We start from the raw sequence: 19,878 nt of genomic DNA, 5'->3' as shown, positions 1-19,878 counted from the left end.
CGTGCACACTTTAGGCAATCCTGCTGGGTTTCTGTCTCCTGCCCCATTCAAGTGAATGGGTTTGAAAACTGAGCGCCCGTAAGCGTTTTGTACCTGTCCACGGCGAAACTGTTTTTTTAACTGGACAGAAAGTCGGACATACAGGACTTTGTGTCCGGTTAAAAAAGAAAACGGTTTCACCGCGGAGAGGCACAAAACGCTCACGGGCGCTCACTTTTCAAACCCATTCACTTGAATGGGTTTGAAAACTGACTGCCGGGTTTCCGTCCTCTGTCTAGTTTCTCGGGGCAGAAGACGGAAACCTAGTAGGATTGCTTAAAGTGCGCACGGACGCAGGTGTGAACCCACCCTAAAAAGGATTGTCCACTTTAAAGTAAATGCCTTTCATCTAGTAGTAGGCGCTTCTGATACCCCTGCAGCAATTCTAAGATTTCATAAGACATGTGCTCCTGCAGTTCTCTTCAGCACAGAGTTCCCCTACATAACATGGTGGCAGATGGAGAAGCGTATGACAACACATGTCACTCTGTCCCTTCCTCTCTGTCTGCACTAGTAGAGCCTAGTAGGTTAGTATGGAGGAGGCTGAATGACATAATGGTCACGTCACATGCGTCTTCATCTGGTGGCATGTTATGGAAAAGAGCCCTGTGCTATAGAGATGTGGCCCAACAGAACTACAGGGGGCTCATCTTATACAATCTTAAAAATTCAGCAGAGGTTCCAGAAACACCTACTAGTAAGTGACATAACACTAACTTTAAAGGTATATAGATAAACTCATTCTAGAGTTTCCCTCCAATATAATTAAAAGGCTTAGTCAATGTTAGATCAGTGAGGGTGCGACCCCTTGGCACCCACCTATCAGCTGTATGAAGGGACTGCATCACTCGGGCAAGCACTGCAAATTCGTAACTTTTCACAATTGTCCAGACAGTCCCTTAGATGGGACGATGCTGTATCTAGCACCAACACTACTGAAAGTAAGATTTTCTCCAGAACAACTGATTGCCATAGAAATATAAATAAGGAAAAGGCTGCAGCACTTACCCGACTGACACAACCCATTAAAAAAAGCTGATCGCAAAGGAGAGTCAACCCCCCAATGATCTGATATTAACATTAGAACCTTGATTAGGCCTTGATAACACCTTTACTAATGCGTCATACACTTAAAAGGGTTGTGTATGAAAGCATGTGTTTTGTAAAGAGATTGCCTATCCACAGGATAAGTCATCAGCATCCAACACCCAGACCCCACAATGATAAGCTGATCCAGCTGCTGGAAGATGGATGCTCTTCTCTCTTTCAAGTGAAAGCAATGCTGCGGTTCCCTGAGGCTTTATAAAGACTCCGGCAGTCTGATGACCTGGTTGGTAGGGGGTCAGAAATCACATACTGATGATCTATCCTATGTCATCAGGATCCAAAACACATGGAGTTTAGGGAAACCCCATTACATACGCTTCATACTCAGAAAATGTTCTTATAGATTCAACCTACTTGTGTATCTGTGCTGGGATTCCAGTCTGGATCATAGATGACAACCCTATTGGCTCCAGTAAGATTCACACCCAGACCTCCAACTCTGGTGGTAAGAAGGAATACAAAGATCGAGGTGTCCTGTAACACACACAACCAGGCTGACAACAACAAAGCAAATCTAATAGTCTCAATCTACACTCTGCACAGCACAATTACAACCTATTAGTCTCTACATGCAATATTATACTTATACCAGACACTCATTTAATAAGAAACCTGTCAGGGACATCGAGGACACTAGACCACCCTCATGTCCTTATGGAGCAGTGGTTTAGTGTCCCAAATGTTAATGCTGTCTATGGCCAAATGTTATACTTGCCTAGCCCCTGTGCAGCACCCGCACATACCTGGCTTCAGTAAAGAGCTGCACAGGCACTAGGACCACCACAGATGGGTCGCGTGAGCTTCACCGGACTCATATATAGGTACATATAAAAGGTTTGTATATTCAAATACAGTGCAGATTGTAAAGAGTGGGCTATATAGGACACTAATCCACCAGTCAAAGTGGACCTGTGAGTGGTTTAGTGTCTCAAATAGCTGTAACAGGTTCCCTTAAAAAGAAAGGGGGAAAAATAACCGTTCCTTTACCTCATTAAACCTTGCAATAAGAGGCTGCCGTGACGCAACAGTTGTAGTACCATCCATCTTAAGATACGTATAACCCACTTTCAGAACAAATGCTTCCAGGATCTGTAACATCTAATAGGCAAACATTAAGAGACAAATGGATGAAGTTGTAGCATTTATAAAGTCAATCCTACACTTAACAAGGCAGCACTGCTTACATGAGAAGTACTGGCAAACTTCTAAAAACATACAAAGACAATGCACATGACCCATGTCATATTTCATAACCAAAAAATTGGACAATGTTTGTCAATTACATGCTGTCAAAAACAATCTATGGAAGAGTCATGACATTTATCTGCATAGTATGGCGCCACCTTCCAAGTTTATAGCAATGTGCAGATCCACTTATTGGAATGGCGTCGGACACACATGCTTAGTGACTCTCCCCTCTGCCAAGTCTCTGCATAGTGATCCTCTATTAACGGCAGATCTTTCTGCGGGGACAAAATTCACTTCCATTTGCTGTCCTGAAGTAAAGACTGGGTAGAAAGCTATTTCTACTTAGTGCTCTACAGTGAATCTAGCACATCACCTTGGGTTGTATGGAAACATCAGAGTGAAGCACATAGGTGGACATGCACATTGCTATACACTTTGAACACCAGGTGGCACCAAATTATGGAAGTTAATGTCAGAACAATTTGCTGATCAGCTTTAACGGCGGGCAAACAGCAAACATTTACATTTTTTATGATCTAAATCAACTTCTGATCTTCTGGCCATTTTTGTGTCATTAATATGTTTTGTATTTATTTTTTCCTTGTTTATTTCATTGTACAGTGTACTGTGTATGGTGAACATAACGAGGGTTACTTCAGTTATATCTCGGGCTTTGTACAACCGAGAGACGTACCGTATATACTCGAGTATATACGGTACTTCTGGTGCTGAATGAAAGGGATTTTCATTTTTCATATTAACAGCAAAAGGCAGAAAATCAAAAAGTTGTTTGTAAGTTTAGTTACGCTTTAATGATGGGACATAGGCAGTGCGTGTAACCATAGAAAATACACGACTGACAAAGTAAGCGTTTAGTGTAACTAGCTAACCTGTCGTGACTGAGTAAACAGAAGAACTCTGTGGCCTTGCCGATGCCAAATCTTCAGAAGTGACTCCACCACTATCAGTTTTCCAGAGCGCTTCCAGAAACCAAACTGTTCTCCTTCTTCTATATCCTCATCTTTTGTTCCCTTAAGAATTTTAGTTCCTCCTGTGAATAGATCTGGGTGATTACAGATTTTTCTCAAGGCAATCAGGCCAGGAAAAACCTGTAGAAGAAACATAAAGGTGAAATACTTGTGACCCTACATGATGAGCGTACAGCTTAAAATACTATTAACGCTGGGTTCACATTAGCGCCCGTACTCCGTTCTGAGCTTTCCGTCTTCTGCATGCAGAAGACGAAAACCTGTCAGACCGGGTCCGGCCGTGAGCGCCGGTGAGCGTTTTATGCTCTCTGCCGCAAAACCATTTTTTTAAAACCGAACATGTCCGACTCTGTGTGCGGTTTAAAAAAAACTGGTTTCGCGGCGGAGAGCGTAAAACGCTCACCACCACACAGCCGGACATCTTTCACACCCATTCAAATGAATGGGTATAAAAGAGTCCTGCAGCTTTCCGTCTCCTGCCCTGTTTTGTGCAGAAAACGGAAACCTGTATGAACGGAGACCGGGCGCAGAAGTGAACGAGCCCTGAGCATATGTCCCCCACTTCTGCAAAAAGCTGTTTCTGCCTGTTATGTCTACATGCTGTGCCCCCTCCTCGTGACCTCCAAGCGCGGTCGGGCTGTATTATCAATATCACTTTGCACAGAGACCTAAATGATCCTGCCGTTTGTCTTTTTAGTTGCTATGACTCCTAGTATCTACCTGCTACGAGCTTGCATGTGTTTCTCTCTTGCTATATACTACTGGACTATCCATGATGCTGTATCACACTGAATTTCCCCATTGTGGGACAACTAAAAGATTAGCTTATCTTAAGAAGTTTTTTTGTCTTGGAGACAATACAACCGCACTATTGCTTAAAGATCTTTGCACGCTGTAAATACTATTTATCAATTTTATCAATTTCTACATCTGATTACCTGCATGTCACCATTCAGTATGCCGTACACTTCCTTGGAGTCTATGAAGGTTTGGTACACCTGCCTCTGCTCATCTGTCAGCCGGCAGAATAGCACCTAAAAGCACCAGGGTAAAATGAATGAGACAAAGCTCTGTCATGTGACAAGCACCATACAGCAACAACACTGGTCACCTGTTCGTTCTTGTCCGGAAGGGAGAGACTCATCTTCACATCCGCCTTCATACGTCTCAAGAGATAAGGGTTGATGGTGTCGCGCAGGACGCAGGCACATTTGTAAGCGGTTTTTACCTACGATATGAAATACACATTACTTGTGTTATTCCTTTGTCTCAGAGCACTCAATGACGGCACTTTCTCAAACAAGAGGTTATACCAAACTCGATGGTTAGGAATCGTAAGCATTGTGGCTTCCAAAAGCTTCAAGCAACTACTTAAATTACTAATTAACCAAAATTGTTTGTATAAATCCCATCTAAAACCTAAATCCTGCCAACAGCTGTCAGATTCATCTCTTTTCCATTACCAGCAAACTTATTCTTTGGGTTTTTTTAAGAGCTGAATGTTTTATAAGCCCTGGAGGGGAATTTGTTTATTAATGGCTCATGGATTAAACAGATTAAGACAGAGATGATGGATGCTAAACCTGCTGTCAACGGAGTGAAAGTGTCCTTACAGGAAACTTCTCAATGGGGTGGTCCTAAGATGTCCTGTTAGGCGTGTTATAGACACAATCTACTTTTCAGGTGAACACTCATTTCCTTCCCATCAGCCTCCATACACACGCACTTGGGGACTTGTAATACTATGAGGCTGACTGCTCATATAATACAAGGCAATATATCTGAGTAATGCTGACAAATATCCTATTAGCCCCTACCTGCGACAAAAGGTCAGATTCAGCCTTCATGCACACTACCATATGCATTGTCATCAAACTAGCACACTGACCCATTATATCCTATTGCCCCAATCACAGGACAGTGTATTATAGGCCAAATTCAGTACAGGTCTTATTCCTGTTGATTTTGTGGCCCGGGCTCACTGCACTAAATGAATGGGTTAGCTGAAGGCCATCTAAACCATTCAACCAAGGATCCGGCACATGGTCATGGTCATATGGCCTCACTAAAGAAAATGCACTTTAGATATGTTTTAGATATTTTCTGTGCCTTATATGACAAGAGGGTAAGCTTCGCGGAAAAGGGGTGGAGCTAAAGATGAAACACAGTGCGCTATTTGTTTGTCAGAAGCGAAGCCAACTAAATTGTGTAACATAATGCAGTCTATTAGGGGGGCAACACGGTGGCTCAATGGTCAGCACTGTAGCCTTGCAGCACTGGAGTCCTGGGCTCGAATCCCGCCAGGAACAACATCTGCAAGGAGTTTGTATGTTCTCTCCGTGTTTGCATGGATTTCCTCCCATTCTACAAAGACATACTGATAGGAAAAAAAAATGGACACTGTGATCCCTATATGGGGCTCACAATCTCCATTAAAAAAAAAAAAAAAAAAAATCCAGTCTATTATACAGCATCAGCCACTACTAAATCTGGTGCATTTAAGTCTGCACCAACTATATTAGATATTATTAGTAAACAGGCTCTAACCAGTAAAAATGACTGGGATCTCAAGTGACATTTTACATGGCATAGTATGTGCACTATTGGGATGTGGGAAAATAAAAAGGTAAAGACCATACCTGAACAGGAGAAGCGTTTGAGTAACCGCCCATGGTGATGGGGACAGAGAACTGCTCCATGAACACAGGGAGAGTGCCGAGTTTTCCAGGGAAGACAAAGTCAAAGAGAGACCATAGCTCTCTCAAGTTGTTTTGCATTGGAGAACCAGACAGAATGATGCGATGAGGAGTACGGAACTGGTAAGAAGAAGAAAAGTCTGAAAACCACTAGTAAGCACAAGAATGTATAACCTTCTAACGTCCGTATTATACAGTATTAGGGTTCACTGATGACGCATTATTAGTGACTGGCCATATTCTAAATAAACGGCTTTCTTCCTTTTAAAGGGGTTTTCTGAGATTTTTAGATTGATGCTATATTGATGTCCACTACTCATGTTGTCATTTAATGGGCCTATACCAGCAAAGCCACTACATATGCCTGAGTACCATGGACTCTTCAATCAGCTACTGATCTGATATTGATCACCTATACTAACCTCAGACCATCAAAATCCAAGTCTTACAAACCCCTTTAACTTATATTATTTCTGTGGTGCCTCTCCTTACATTACATTTGTCTTTAAGGGACTTTAACACATTTCTCAATTTTCATTTTTTACTTCTCATCTTCCAAAAATTACCGTATATACTCGAGTATAAGCCGACCTGAGTATAAGCCGAGGCCCCTAATTTTACCACAAAAAACCGGCAAAACATATTGACTCGAGTATAAGCCGAGGGGGGGAAATGCAGCAGCTACTGGAAAATTTCAAAAATTAAAATGGTCGGAGTTTTTGGGTGCAGTAGATGCTGGGGAAGGGGAGGGGGTGTTTTGGTTGTCTGTCTGCCCCTTCCCTGAGTTTGAGGACTGTTTTTTTTCCCCCACTTGGAATTCAGCCTGGCTGAATATAGGGTATCTGCAGTGCTCCTATTAACCCCTTCCTGACGGAACAGGAGCACTGCAGATCCCCTATATTCAGTAGACTGGGCACTTTCAGACACAGGGATACCTGATGTGTTTCACAGTAATTTTCTACTTTTGTATGTATTCTAGGGAAAGGAGGGATTTACAACTTTTAATTTTTGTATTTTTTTTAAAGCTTTTTTTTTTTTTTCTCCATTATGTTATGGGAGATTCTATACACTGATATTGCTGCTGTTCATAGAGCTCCCCACCCCCCCTAAAAATATATATATTTTTTTTTTTGCTGACTCGAGTATAAGCCTAGGGGGGCATTTTCAGCACAAAAAAATGTGCTGAAAAATTTGTCTTATACTCGAGTATACACGGTATAACAGTTGTATTTTTCTGTTCACATAGCCAAGTGAGGACTTCATTTTTGCAGAACTAATTATACCTCATAATGTCACTATAATATATATATATATATATATATATATATATATATATATATATATATATATATATATATATATATATATACACACACACACGATGTACTGTAAAGCTGGTAAAAAATAAAAATAAAAAAAGGGGTGGAATTAGAGAAAAACTTTCTTATGGTCTTTGCTCATTACAGTGTTCACTGTGTAGTCAAAATTACAGGTTACCGGTATTCTAAGGATCATTCCGGTTATGTAGATACCAAATTTATGTAGTTCTTGTCATGCTTTAACACCTTTACAAAAGCCCAAAACTTTGACAAAAACAAACACTTTTTGACGTCGCCATATTCTGATACCAGTATCTTTTCTTTAATTTCAGGGCTGTATAAGGCCAGATGTAATTTTTATTTATACCAATTTGGTAATATCTATTGCTTTGATTGCTTTTATTAAATTTTAGGGGGTTTTTTTTTTGGGGGGGGGAGGGAGCAGTGAAAAACGGCAATTTGGCCATTTTAATTATTTTTCCCCCCGTTATGGACATTGGGTTGCAGTTGCCATGTTTAAAGATCCAACATCATCCTGCTATTACTACATACTATGCCGGGAAGGGGTTAATACCAACCACAGATTAGATAGGCGAGGTTGCAGCCCTCCAAAAATGGCCTTAATGCAACTGCATACAGCTCATTTAAATATTGAAATAAATCATTTTTTTTTCAAGGTGTAAGTAATGGTTGGGGCAATGAATGTTATGTTGAAACTTGTATATTAAAGACCTCTACACCCCCATGTAATTTGAGTAGTGGTCAATTTTTTATTGACAGATTTCCTTTAACTAGCTGCCTGCAGTCACCACTAGAGGGAGCTCTCTGCATTCTGTTTGCACACAGAACTTACCAGGATGCAGTGAACTCACAACTACATGCAGTAGGGACCGCAGGGAGCCAACATTTTAACTCGATGCCTATGCACAGATTTGGAGCTCTCTATCAGAAAAATGAGTTCTGACACCTATAAACTGAAGAAATCTATAAGCGCAGCATGTTGACCTATTTTATGCATTGAATTTTCCGTATACCCATTGCAATGTTTTATGTACTCACTTGTTTACACGCCATTGTTACACCTGCATTGGGATTACGGATCTTATGCCCCTCATCTAAGATGACATAGTGCCAGTGATATTTTACCAGTTCTTCTTGCAATAAACGTACATTCGAGTAAGAAGTGATAAGAATGCCACGACTGTTGCCTATTTCCCCAATTAATCGAATCTAGAAAACAGACAAAAGAATTTGTAACCAAGAGAAAAAAATTCCTGCGAAAAGCAGGAAGTGAAGAGAGCACAACAGCCTGCAGGTTAGTGAACAAGTGTCATGGGAATACCCCTTTAATGTTTTTTAACAAGCTGATTTTAAAATTTTATTTAGCTGAAAATAAACAGCAACAAAGTTAAAATCTAATCTGAAATATCTGTAAAAAAAAAAAAATTACGTGGACAGGTCACCTTTTTACCAGCAAAGCTCCCAGTTTCATGAAGTATGGCTACACGAAGTTTCGGCCACCAAGTATGAAACTCCTTCACCCACTGGTGCATGACAGTGGCCGGACATACGATGACGCTTGGACCCAAGCCTTCATACCTAGGGAATAACAACATGTGTATGGGGGTCTTTACTGACAGTGGAGAGCTACGTATGGATCTGCATGAAATCAGCACTTACATTGCATCCCATTTCTTACAATGGATATCATTTATCTAAAGTTATTCCAGATTTCCACATTAATAAAGACTGAACGAAAGCAAATAAGGGTTAAAACCCGAAGAGCATATATTATTCATTGCATACTTTCTCCAATATATTAATATTCTCTTCTCACAGCGCTGTGTCCATGACATATCCACATCTCTGTTACCAAAGAAGGTACCAAGCAGTCAGTGGGAAGACAAATGCTGAATCGAAGACGCAGATGCGCAAGCCAAGAATTCATTACTAGTGTGAGCTCTTTAATTTCCTGTGCCCTGCAATTCCCCTCCCTGTCATAAACTGACTTTAAAGCAACCCCCTCCTCAGTAAGCGAATTAAAGGAGCTATCTAATTGAAATGCGGTGAATAATTCAGCAGGCCCGCCCTCTCTGTAATAATGCTGATGAAATATTCATGGCTGCCTCAGACTGGCAGTCTACAGGGCAGCTACTTGCCTGTAATCAGAGCCTCGTGTCCTTATCCGGCTGTAGCTCAAGCCTGCCAGGAAGGCAATTATCTGGATGGTTTTGCCCAATCCCATTTCATCTCCCAAAATGCCTCCTGCCTGTTGGCAATGAAGCTCCCACAGCCACCGAACACCTGTCTGCTGGTACCTGTAGAACGGAATGGAGAAATAAAGACAAACACAATGGATATAAGGAACCAACAGAAAACTATACAAGTACCAGAAGCTAGGACTACCGATTTTAGGGTTGGACCACCGGATCGAGGCTACTTTAAGAAAATGTGCATTTTCTGTGTTATGTTACCGTATATACTTGAGTATAAGCCGACCCAAATATAAGCCGAGGCCCCTACTTTTACTACAAAAAAATGGCAAAACATATTGACTCGAGTATAAGCCTAGGGGGGGAAATGCAGCAGCTACTGGAAAATTTCAAAAATTAAAATGGTCAGAGTTTTTGGGTGCAGTAGTTGCTGGGAAAGGGGAGGGGGTGTTTTGGTTGTCTGTCTGCCCCTTCCCTGAGCCTGTTTTTTTTCCCCCACTTGGAATTCAGTCTGGCTGAATATAGGGTATCTGCAGTGCTCCTATTAACCCCTTCCCGACAGAACAGGAGCACTGCAGATACCCTATATTCAGTAGACCGGGCACTGTCAGACACAGGGATACCTAATGTGTATGTGTTTCACAGTCATTTCCTACTTTTATATGTATTCTAGGGAAAGGAGGGATTTAGAACTTTTATTAATTTTATTTTTCTATTATATTTTGTTAAAGCTTTTTTTTTTTTTTTTCCTTCTTCTTCACTATTTTATGGGAGATTCTATACATTACTATTGCGGCTGGTCATAGGTGCTGATTTTGACGCTGAATACGCCTAAAAATCAGCCTCCCGATAGAGTTCTATTGGAAGGCTTTTTTTTGGAGGCTGATTTTGAGGTGGATTCAGCGTCAAAATCAGCACCAAAACACTCTGTGTGCACTGACCCTTAGATAACCATCTTTTTGTGGATATGCACATCAGGCTTTAAATGCATTGAAGGTGGGCCTATATTGCAAGATTTAACTGCAGACAGCTACAATTGCCCTGACCCCTCCTCTTGAAACAGAAATCAATGTTTCTCAAAAAAAAAAAAAAAAAAAAAACCTGCACTTCCTCCACTCTGCAGTCCCTTGTTCCTATACTGCACTATAAATTAAAAATATGTAAAGAAATATCTTGTGTTTCACAGGTTCAGATTTGCTTCCCTTTATTGATTTATTTCCAAATGTCTTCTATTTGCTTGTACTATTTTTATGGAAGATGTGCACGGTATAGTTCTCTGATTCACATACATAAGGGTCAGATTTGTCAACCATTGGTGACACGACAAGACTCACAAGCACTAATGGTGACATTTAGAAAGTCCACAGCGCAAAGGCTAAAATGCACATTTAAACTTCCATTCCCGCTTGGCTCTTTCTGAATAATAGTTGTCCTGATAGATCTGGACTAAGGCAGGCCATATACCTTAGACAACGATAAGTTGCGTCTCCAGACCCCTACGTTCATATGCACAATGGGTTCAGCCAAAAAGACTTCTCTTACATATGGGGAGAGTGGAGAAAGCCTCTGCTAGATACCTCTGGCCGTAACCTATGTCCCTTATACTAAAAAGATTGCCCATGTGGAAATCCAACTGCCCAACCATTTTGTTCCCTGACATCAATCGCTGGAAGGGGGGCAGCCCGAGGACCCCATACACACGAGATGGTGAGCAGATTAGGTAGATCCATTTTAATGTGCATGGCCAGCTTAACACTGCTACCCAAAATAAAGGAGTTTTCAGAACCGTACTGCTGTTCATGAAGTTGTTAGAGGACAGATAGAAACATGATGGTAAATTGTAAGATGAATAAAACATGTGTTAACCATTAATAAACAATGTTATATCCCAGGCTGCAATCTATGAAGACCTTCTGGAATATCGCTTTCATATTTATTGGGTTGGATCTGTTTATAGCTCATAAGCTATACTCCTGCTATTTATGGGCAGATATGGACAGCTGGCTCTGTATCATATATGTATTCAAAGTGTCCTGCAAGCATGATAGTAGTGTCTCTGAAAGGGCAGGAAGCTTTTATCAGGCCTCCACATAAAAACCGTGATGGACTTTACAGTCATATGACTGGTCAACTGGACACGTGGCGGAATTGGCTGCATATTTCATCCCTCTACATTCAAAGACGTGAAATTTGTGACACTGAAACGCTGTGGATTTAATAGTCACATGTCAGCCAATTGCAGCTGCTATATTATGTAGAACATGCTAGACCTGAAAGAACGACTAGTACTTACTTGTAGAGTTTTTTCCAGAGAGAACCTGGTATGCAGAAACCTTCATCAAATTCCACATCACTGTCCTCAGACTCCTCCGCCATTCGCCGTTGCTCGGCCTCCTTAGACTCCTGCTTTAGGTATTGCCTGAAGTATAGTAAAGAAGATGAAGCAAAACTGGGCCATCTATTGGACAGTCAGGGTAGTAAAACATTACAAATCATCACTAGAAATGGTGTGTCCGTGTAGCCGGGCTGTGATCAAACAGCACAATGATGACATTTGTGTGCTGTCCCTGCCTTCATGGCCTCGTTCACTGCTGTCAAGCCCCGTCCTGAGTTTTTCCCCCGGGCCACATATATGGGTCTGTGATTATATAAAGGCATCCATATGTGGTCATAAAAATGAATAAAGATCAATGAAAAACAGCACGTTTGTCATGTGCATGGAGCCTAAGATTTAAGCAACAAAGAAATCCTATTTCCAGCAGCGTAAAATTATAATTAGAACTACAATAAAGAGGTTGTACCATGATTTTAACGCTTTACACAGGATAGGTAATAATAATCTGATCGGTGGAGGTCTAATTGCAGGGTCCAAGAGAGAATGCGGGTCCTCTACTTCACATACTAATGGCATGGCTGTCAAGCTAGCACTTTGTTCATCTCTATAGGACTGATAACGCCTGCATTGTACTTGGACCCCACTAATCCTCCCCTGTAGATAAAACTATGGTATAACCCCATTAGTCATCTTTCCTATGCCCTCTACTGGACAATTAGGGTAATAAAACAATACAAATCATTACTAATAAAGTGTCCTCGAGGCTGCATTCACACCATGCATGCAATGACTACTATGGGTATGCTCACAATGAGTACGGAGCTGATTTTGTGGTGGATTCTTCCTCAATCTCAGCTCCAAATTCCATGGAATTTGCCTTTAATTGTTTTCAATAAGAGGCAGTGACAGATGCTGAAAAAAGAAGCAGCCTGTTTAGTTTTGCTGCGGAGTATTTGCGTTCAGAGTGTATACTAAGAAAATGTAAGTGACCTGGTGAAGGGCAAAAGTGAGTCCATATGAGCTTCATCATACTGCTATATGACTGTATGTTACAAAAATAGGTTTGCATTACAGTGTAGACTATGTTATTCCACCCAATGATATTCAGGCTATATTGGTGCTCACACACAGTTAACCTCTGCCTAACAATACATCCCGTCACTGACACTCACGTTACTGATTCTTACAAAAGCAAAAAGTAGAATATTTTCAAGCCAATATATTCAATCAATGCAGGGCGACCTACCGTATGCGATGCTTATACAGTTTGGCATCACCATCATCTCTGCATCGTTTATCCTTAGACGAGCGATGTATCTCTTCTCCATCTTCATCAGAACTTGGAAGAAACTCTGGGTCCATACCCCGATGTCTTGGCCTTTTTGTAACTCTCTTCTGCTGAAGAGGTTTCAGCTCATATTCAGAGCCTGGGCTATCATACATGGTCTCATCTTCCTCTTCCTCCATGCTCTGCTCTCTTTCATCAGGTGAATAAACTGACCCCTCACTATCATCTCCTTGACTACCTTGTGAAGACAAAGCATCCATTTTTTTACGTGGGATTCCTGCCCTGGATTGTGTCTGCAAGGCTTTGCTCTGTAGTTTTTTAATCCTTTTCTTTAATCTTTTCTCAGCAGACGGAACGGAGGTCATTTTATTCCCCGACTTCAAAACTTTATTCGCCTTCTCCACCTCTGCTTTCATCTTCTCTTTTTTCCCTTTTTTAGAAGGAAAAGGCCGTTTTCTCTGTGCAGCCATTTGTGCTTGATCAGCAAGATATTTCTCAAAATCTGAGGACTCATTTAGCATCAGTTTTCTTGGCTTACGTTCCTCTTTCGGGGGGATCTTGGTGCCAAAGGGTGTCATCATCCCTGTGCGGATAAGCTCTTCCCACTCATTGTCTTGGGAAGGCATCAACATACTGCCCAAGGATGTGGGCAACCCATCTGGTGAAATAAACAACTATGTGGATATGCTTATACTATTCAAAGACAAGAAAATCTGACACCAAGATTGAGAGAGAGAAATGAGAGAGACATGAGTAGATGTTGAGGGCTCACCATCACCAAGATTATCCAGTTGCGGCTCTTCTGTCTCACTTTCCTCTTGGTTGATCCCCAAAGCTGCTCTTAGACGTCTTTGTTTAGCTTTGATTTTCTTCAGCTGCTGTTCCTGAGAGGGTAAAAACACATAAAACAAAAGCATCAGTAGTGGCCACTGAGCAGGCGTCATGTGGTATAACATATCTTGACATAAAACCAAAAATAATAGGTTTGAAAAAGGTTCCAATGGGGTAGAGAATGATGCCAATGCCTCTTCATATCAACAACGTATGCAATTTACAATGGCACAAGCAAAAGTGAATACATCGCCATTGTGCCCCTATTATGAAACATAAGCCACGTAGTCAGAAAGCAGATTGGGAGTTGTACGTTTAAGGAAAATCTATTGGTTTCTATCCATAGGATAGCATAGGGTATATTCATTTCAATGGGAGCACCAGAGACAGCTGAAATAAAGTACAAAGTTATCTTTGGCGCTCCTATTCATTTCCATGGGATCGATGGAGAAAGCCTAGTGTTGTACTTCAACTATCACTCCCGTTGAAGTGAATGGGAGTGCAGTGGGGGGAAAGGACCTCCCATTTTTGTATAACTCCTTTAACATGCCACCAAATTATGACTATTCAAAATTTCATCATGTCATTGTACTGCAAAGTGTGTTTGAATGTTTTATGGAACTTCACGAACGATCACATTACAAAATTGTGCCATCTTCTGCATAAGGGAGATTCACAAAGTAAACAGTGCAGAAGAGTTGAGTATAAAGACTAATATGTCCTGAAGTTTATGGGGTTTCCCACAAGAAACACCTTAGCCCCTCATTCACAGGATTCTGCAAAACACCTAAAATAAACAACTTTACAACTAATTCAGAAGACAAATTCCTCATCAATTGATGTCTTTGGCTCCTAGGTATGCCTGTGCATCTCCAGTCACAGACTGCAAAAAAACCCCAAAGCTCTGTATTTTGAACCCGCAGTCAAAAAAACAACTGCTGCTGCTGCACACATCAGAGATAGCAGCAGAGGTTGTCCATACTCCACCCACTTCAGTCAGTAAATGTTTTGCAGCAACTGGTTATAGCTAGGCAACATTGATGGTTTCCTTCGGGTGCGGCATTGGTGATCTATGTTCAATACCGTGTTTCCCCGAAAATAAGACAGTGTCTTATATTAAATTATCGTCCTAAATATAGGACCTGTCTTATTTTCGGTGGACGTCTTATGACAACCGGCAGTCATGCTGGCACTTCCTTAGCGGAGCGCCGGTTGTAGATAGTGTAGGGGAGGGGGGTATCCTACTTACCTTTCCCATCTTTATAACAGCGCGGGTGCTGCTGTTTGTCCTGGCAGCGGAAGTGGTGGGCGGGGTTTAGTGAGGCTTCCAGCGGTTGCACTGGAGAGCCTCACTTCACTGGCATTGCAGCCGGCTGGATGCTGTGCAATATGCTCCGTGTGCTGCCTCTGGGATGAGCTGGGAGAGTGAACTCCGCGCAGTATATGCACAGCGGGCATCTCCCAGCTCATCCTACAGCAGCAGGGACAGTGGGTACAACAGCAGAGGCAGCAGCCGGCTTTCCTGTGCACACGGAGCACATCGCACAGTGTTCAGCTGGCTGCAATGATTTTTGGGCATGCCTTATTTTCAGGGGGTGCTTTATATTTTGCAATTCAACAGACCCCCCCCCCCCCCCCCCCCGCATGCCTTACTTTCAGGGGGTGTCCTATTTTGGGGGGAAACACGGTAGTGATCTATGTTATGTTATCTGGCCACAAGGTAGTCCAGACTACATTTTCATTTAAGAAAGTCTTTTACTTTTTCTCGGGCTCCTCTTACAGTCATGCAAATAGAAAACATGTAGTAAGTTTTAAATAAAGAAACCCACATAAAATAACTAACTTTATTATGTTTCTGCCGCTTCACTGAGTCCAGTTTTCTGCTAATCTCTTTACATGTTGCAGCTTGTGGTGAAAGCTGATCGATGATTTTGCTGATTTGCCTTAGGGAGATGAGACATGAGCTGTGAAGAAAAGAAATAAATTGATTATATATATATATATATATATATATATATATATATATATATATATATATATAGTCACTTTGCCAAAAATCAACTATAATTTCTTGTAATCCATTAAAAAAAATAAAATAAAATCAGAAAATCTCTTTGACATGTCTCTTACCTCAACTCATCCTTGAGTTCCTGCTGTTCCTTCTCAGCTTCGGCTACTCGTGCAGCTCGGCTGGCCTCATTGATGGCATTATCGACTTGCTGCAGGACTCCACGCTCCAACACTTCTTGGTCGTACACTGCCAGACCAAGGCCCTGGAGTTCCAGGGCTTGCTGTGCCGTGTCCACAGCTTGAATCTGATGCCGATCAATCTGTAAGATGGACTGTAATTTTCTGGATGATATCTCAGAAGCATGAGGAAAAGGAAAATGCGTTGAAGCGGTTGATGGTCCGGGACATTCATGGCTATCTTGTGGCTCTGCACAGTCTGATGCCTCTGGTTGTTCTTCCATAGGTGTTGTTTCCTCTGGCATTCTGCAAATGACAAGCAAATGAATAAGTGGCTCACACAATGGGGCATACCACTAGTGTAAGGTACTAAAACAGTCAATTAGGCATCCTTGGTGGTCTAGTATATTAAAGGGATCAATGTTAGCATCCATAGTGGTCTAGGCTAAAGAAAAGAAGCTAATCTTAGTATCACCTGGCAGGGAAGAGCTCAGATGCAGATTTTCCAAGGACACATTCAAGCACATCTTGGATCTTACGTAGATGTTATTGTTTGGTAGATCCCTGATGCTTCCTTAAAGGGCCCGTCAGAGACCAAAGGGTAATGAATACTTATGGCATATCCACTTGAATAGAAGCAGAGATGCTTCCAACCATTTAACTTGTGTATGGCTTCCAGAACCAAATCAACTGATCAGTGTGGGGTCTGGGTGACATTCCCCACCGATCAGATACTGATGTCCTATCCTGTTGACCAGACATCAGTTTCCATTACCCCTGGGTCTCAGACAATCCCTTTAATGATTCACTTATTTTTCTTGCAATCTTATTTTTCTTGCAAACCTCACACAACTGCCTCCAAGATTTCTCTCGTGCATCCCCCATACTCTGAACCACGACACATAAGACTGACCCCCACAATCACAGGCTTCAAGAAGGCCCTGAATACTCACCTAGTCAGGAAGGCCTACAACCTCCAATAACACTATCACCTCACTGCCATCTGTACAGTCTCCCCCTCTCCTTCTGTCTCTACACCCCTTGCGGGCAGGGCCCTCTACCCCACTGTGCCAGTCAGTCATTGTTAGTATTATATCTACCTGTATATTCTGTGTATTGTATGTAACCCCCAAATGTAAAGCACCATGGAATTAATGGGGCTATATAAATAATAATAATATCATTGCTTCACTTTTTTTTCTTATAACCTTAAAACTCAACAAAAACTTTTCCTTAAAAGGACATGAATGCTCTACCCCCGGACAATCAGATTAACTCCCAATTTCTACAGTTCAAACACAAACTAAAGACACATCTTTTCAGACAGGCCTATCACAATGTCTAACGTAAACCCTTCCATACTATAATTAGAATCCCCAAAATTTAACCCTCTTCTGTCCCCGCTCCCACATTTCCCCACATGATATGATGCCATCTCAGGCTAACTTTATAGGTCCAAGCTCCATCCACATGTTAAAGGACATGACTGTCGACAGCTCATAAAGTCTTATGTTTATGTAATGATAGTAACCTCGAAATTGTCCGACCACTGTATAAGCAATGCCGCCCCTGCTACCTCTTGTGTTACCCCCACTACCTCATAGATTGTAAGCTCTTGCGAGCAGGGCCCTCAGTCCCATTGTGTGAAATGACTTTCTTTGTAATGCATCTTTCTGTCTGTATTTGAACCCTACAAATTGTACAGCGCTGCGGAATATGTTGGCGCTATAGAAATAAAATGTATTATTATTACATAAGAATACAGTTATTGGAGGATTGGTCTTGAAGGAGTTTTCTAGTTAATTCTGATGACCAGTCCTCAGGACTACCAGAATTAGATCAATGGGTCCTACACCCAAAATTGAAAAGCTGATCTGGGCTGCCTTCAGTGCCAGAACCTTTAGGGCTAGTTCACACGTGAGTATAAGGGGAGGTTTTTGACAGCGGATTTCGCGTCCAAAACCTCCCCTTATAATGGTGGTCTATGAAGACCGCCGGGCTTCTTTTCTCCGCTAGCGGCGGGCTGCTGCTAGCGGAGAAAAGAAGCGACATGCTCTTTCTTCAGGCGGAAGCCGCGCGGGCTGCGCCGCACGGCTTCCGCCCGGCTGCAGCACCCTCCATGTTGGCTCATTCATTTGAGCCGACAGCGGAGGTGAAAGCCGCGACCGCGATGGTCGCGGCGGGCGGGTTTTGACAAGAGAGAGACGCGGCTCGCCGCGTCTCTCTCTGTGTCAAAACCCGCGCGGGCAGTTCACGTGTGAACTAGCCCATACAGAGGACAGAAGCAGATAGTACCACAGCAAGACCAGAAATCCCCTTGAACCGTCAGAGGCCACCCCACTGTTATACATAGCACCAGTGTAGCCAGGGTCTTATTCATTTTTTCTTTTAAATGGACATGAGAAAAGGATGACATATGGACGGAAGAGAAGAGTGATGGACATTCCCACAGCTGAATAACAGACCGGTTTTCATGGACAAAACTGGCCCTGGATGTGCGAATAAGACCTTGCGCTATGTTTCCATCTGCACCCATGTGTCACATGGGCCACTAAAACACTAAATGCCAATACAGCCTGACAGACCCCAATGACTATAATGGCATCCACCAGACGTTTATTCTTTTGAACTGAAACGACAGGACAGAAAAGTCAGCGTTACAGGACTGCAACAGAGTCTCCAAAGCAGATGTGAATCCGCATCTTTAGGAGATCCTATGTCCTGGGCCTGCCATGACTTTAATGTCTAACTCACTGATCCATTATTTGCTATGGTCCCATACACACAAGCAGGTAGGAGCTATGTGCCGGGGCAAATCTCAGGCAGGTGTAATGTGACACTGTCCTGCCCAAGCAAACACTTTACACCGCAGATGATCCCCATGTCGTACCCCCTCCATCACTAGTAAAGAAAGCGAATACGGTCGTGTCACAACACGCCATCTGCTGCGACTACATCACTACTATCCCACAGAACCCAAGTAGATGGATTTGTCGCCACGTCGTGCACTGATATACTACTGTCATCACCTGTAATGAAGGGCGAGAAACATGGAGATCTCTGACAGTGACAAAGTCACCAGGAAGCCTCAGTCCTAATCTTAGGAGGATTCTATATAAACCTCTTGTTCTCTCCAGCACCACGTGATGTTATTTAATAGATCTGCCCTCATACAACGACAATGGAGGATTCCTCTCGTTCACTAAAAGCACTTTTTTATATAACTGATTCACAGTCGGCGATAACGCTCACACATGACATAAATATTTACTGTCACCTAATCGCAGTGTAAACGGAGAGTTATTCGCACACGCTCCGGCACCGCTCCGGTTCCTTCTCTCCGTCCAGCAGCTTACACAAGCAGTCACTTCCGGTTGTGCCGCAGACGCATGCGCACTGCGGTTCAGGTCTGTCCCTTGTCCATGAAGTGAATGAGGCGGCGACTCCTCTCTGGTGACCGCTAGTGGTGACGCGGGGTATAGTCGCCTCCTCTGTACTGTGTAGTGTCGCTGTAGCGCTCCATTCTTCATGCTGTGCTAGAGTTGGAATTATAGCAGTGCTAAACGGTGAGAATGGAGGAAAGTGCTCGTGTAGGGTCACAAGTGCTCGGCTGTCCCCAGATAGGAGGTGCACATAGTACCTACTGTCCGCAGCAGATGCAATGCTCTACTCTACAATAGCTCTGT

General features: G+C 42.4%; 1 protein-coding gene across 1 annotated transcript in view; it reads right to left on the bottom strand.

The window, feature by feature from the left end:
* The window catches only part of ERCC6 (ERCC excision repair 6, chromatin remodeling factor), a 29,610-nt gene extending 10,045 nt beyond the window's left edge, over window positions 1–19,565 (bottom strand). Inside the window, exons 1-15 of the mRNA XM_075257776.1 lie at window positions 19,470–19,565; window positions 16,136–16,498; window positions 15,849–15,969; window positions 13,947–14,058; window positions 13,133–13,832; window positions 11,845–11,970; window positions 9,498–9,656; window positions 8,802–8,937; window positions 8,398–8,568; window positions 5,963–6,139; window positions 4,435–4,551; window positions 4,262–4,357; window positions 3,225–3,443; window positions 2,134–2,244; window positions 1,501–1,620 (exon numbers count right to left, since the gene is read on the bottom strand). Of these exons, the coding sequence (XP_075113877.1) occupies window positions 1,501–1,620; window positions 2,134–2,244; window positions 3,225–3,443; window positions 4,262–4,357; window positions 4,435–4,551; window positions 5,963–6,139; window positions 8,398–8,568; window positions 8,802–8,937; window positions 9,498–9,656; window positions 11,845–11,970; window positions 13,133–13,832; window positions 13,947–14,058; window positions 15,849–15,969; window positions 16,136–16,497 (2,727 nt within the window). The 5' untranslated portion in view covers window position 16,498; window positions 19,470–19,565. The remainder of the gene's footprint in view (window positions 1–1,500; window positions 1,621–2,133; window positions 2,245–3,224; window positions 3,444–4,261; window positions 4,358–4,434; window positions 4,552–5,962; window positions 6,140–8,397; window positions 8,569–8,801; window positions 8,938–9,497; window positions 9,657–11,844; window positions 11,971–13,132; window positions 13,833–13,946; window positions 14,059–15,848; window positions 15,970–16,135; window positions 16,499–19,469) is intronic.
* Window positions 19,566–19,878: the final 313 nt, after the last annotated feature.

Source organism: Leptodactylus fuscus, chromosome 10 (assembly GCF_031893055.1).
Source record: "Leptodactylus fuscus isolate aLepFus1 chromosome 10, aLepFus1.hap2, whole genome shotgun sequence".
NCBI classification, from domain to species: domain Eukaryota; kingdom Metazoa; phylum Chordata; class Amphibia; order Anura; family Leptodactylidae; genus Leptodactylus; species Leptodactylus fuscus.
The sequence above is the reverse complement of the archived record's forward strand: the minus strand, read 5'-3'. Positions and strand labels throughout refer to the sequence as shown.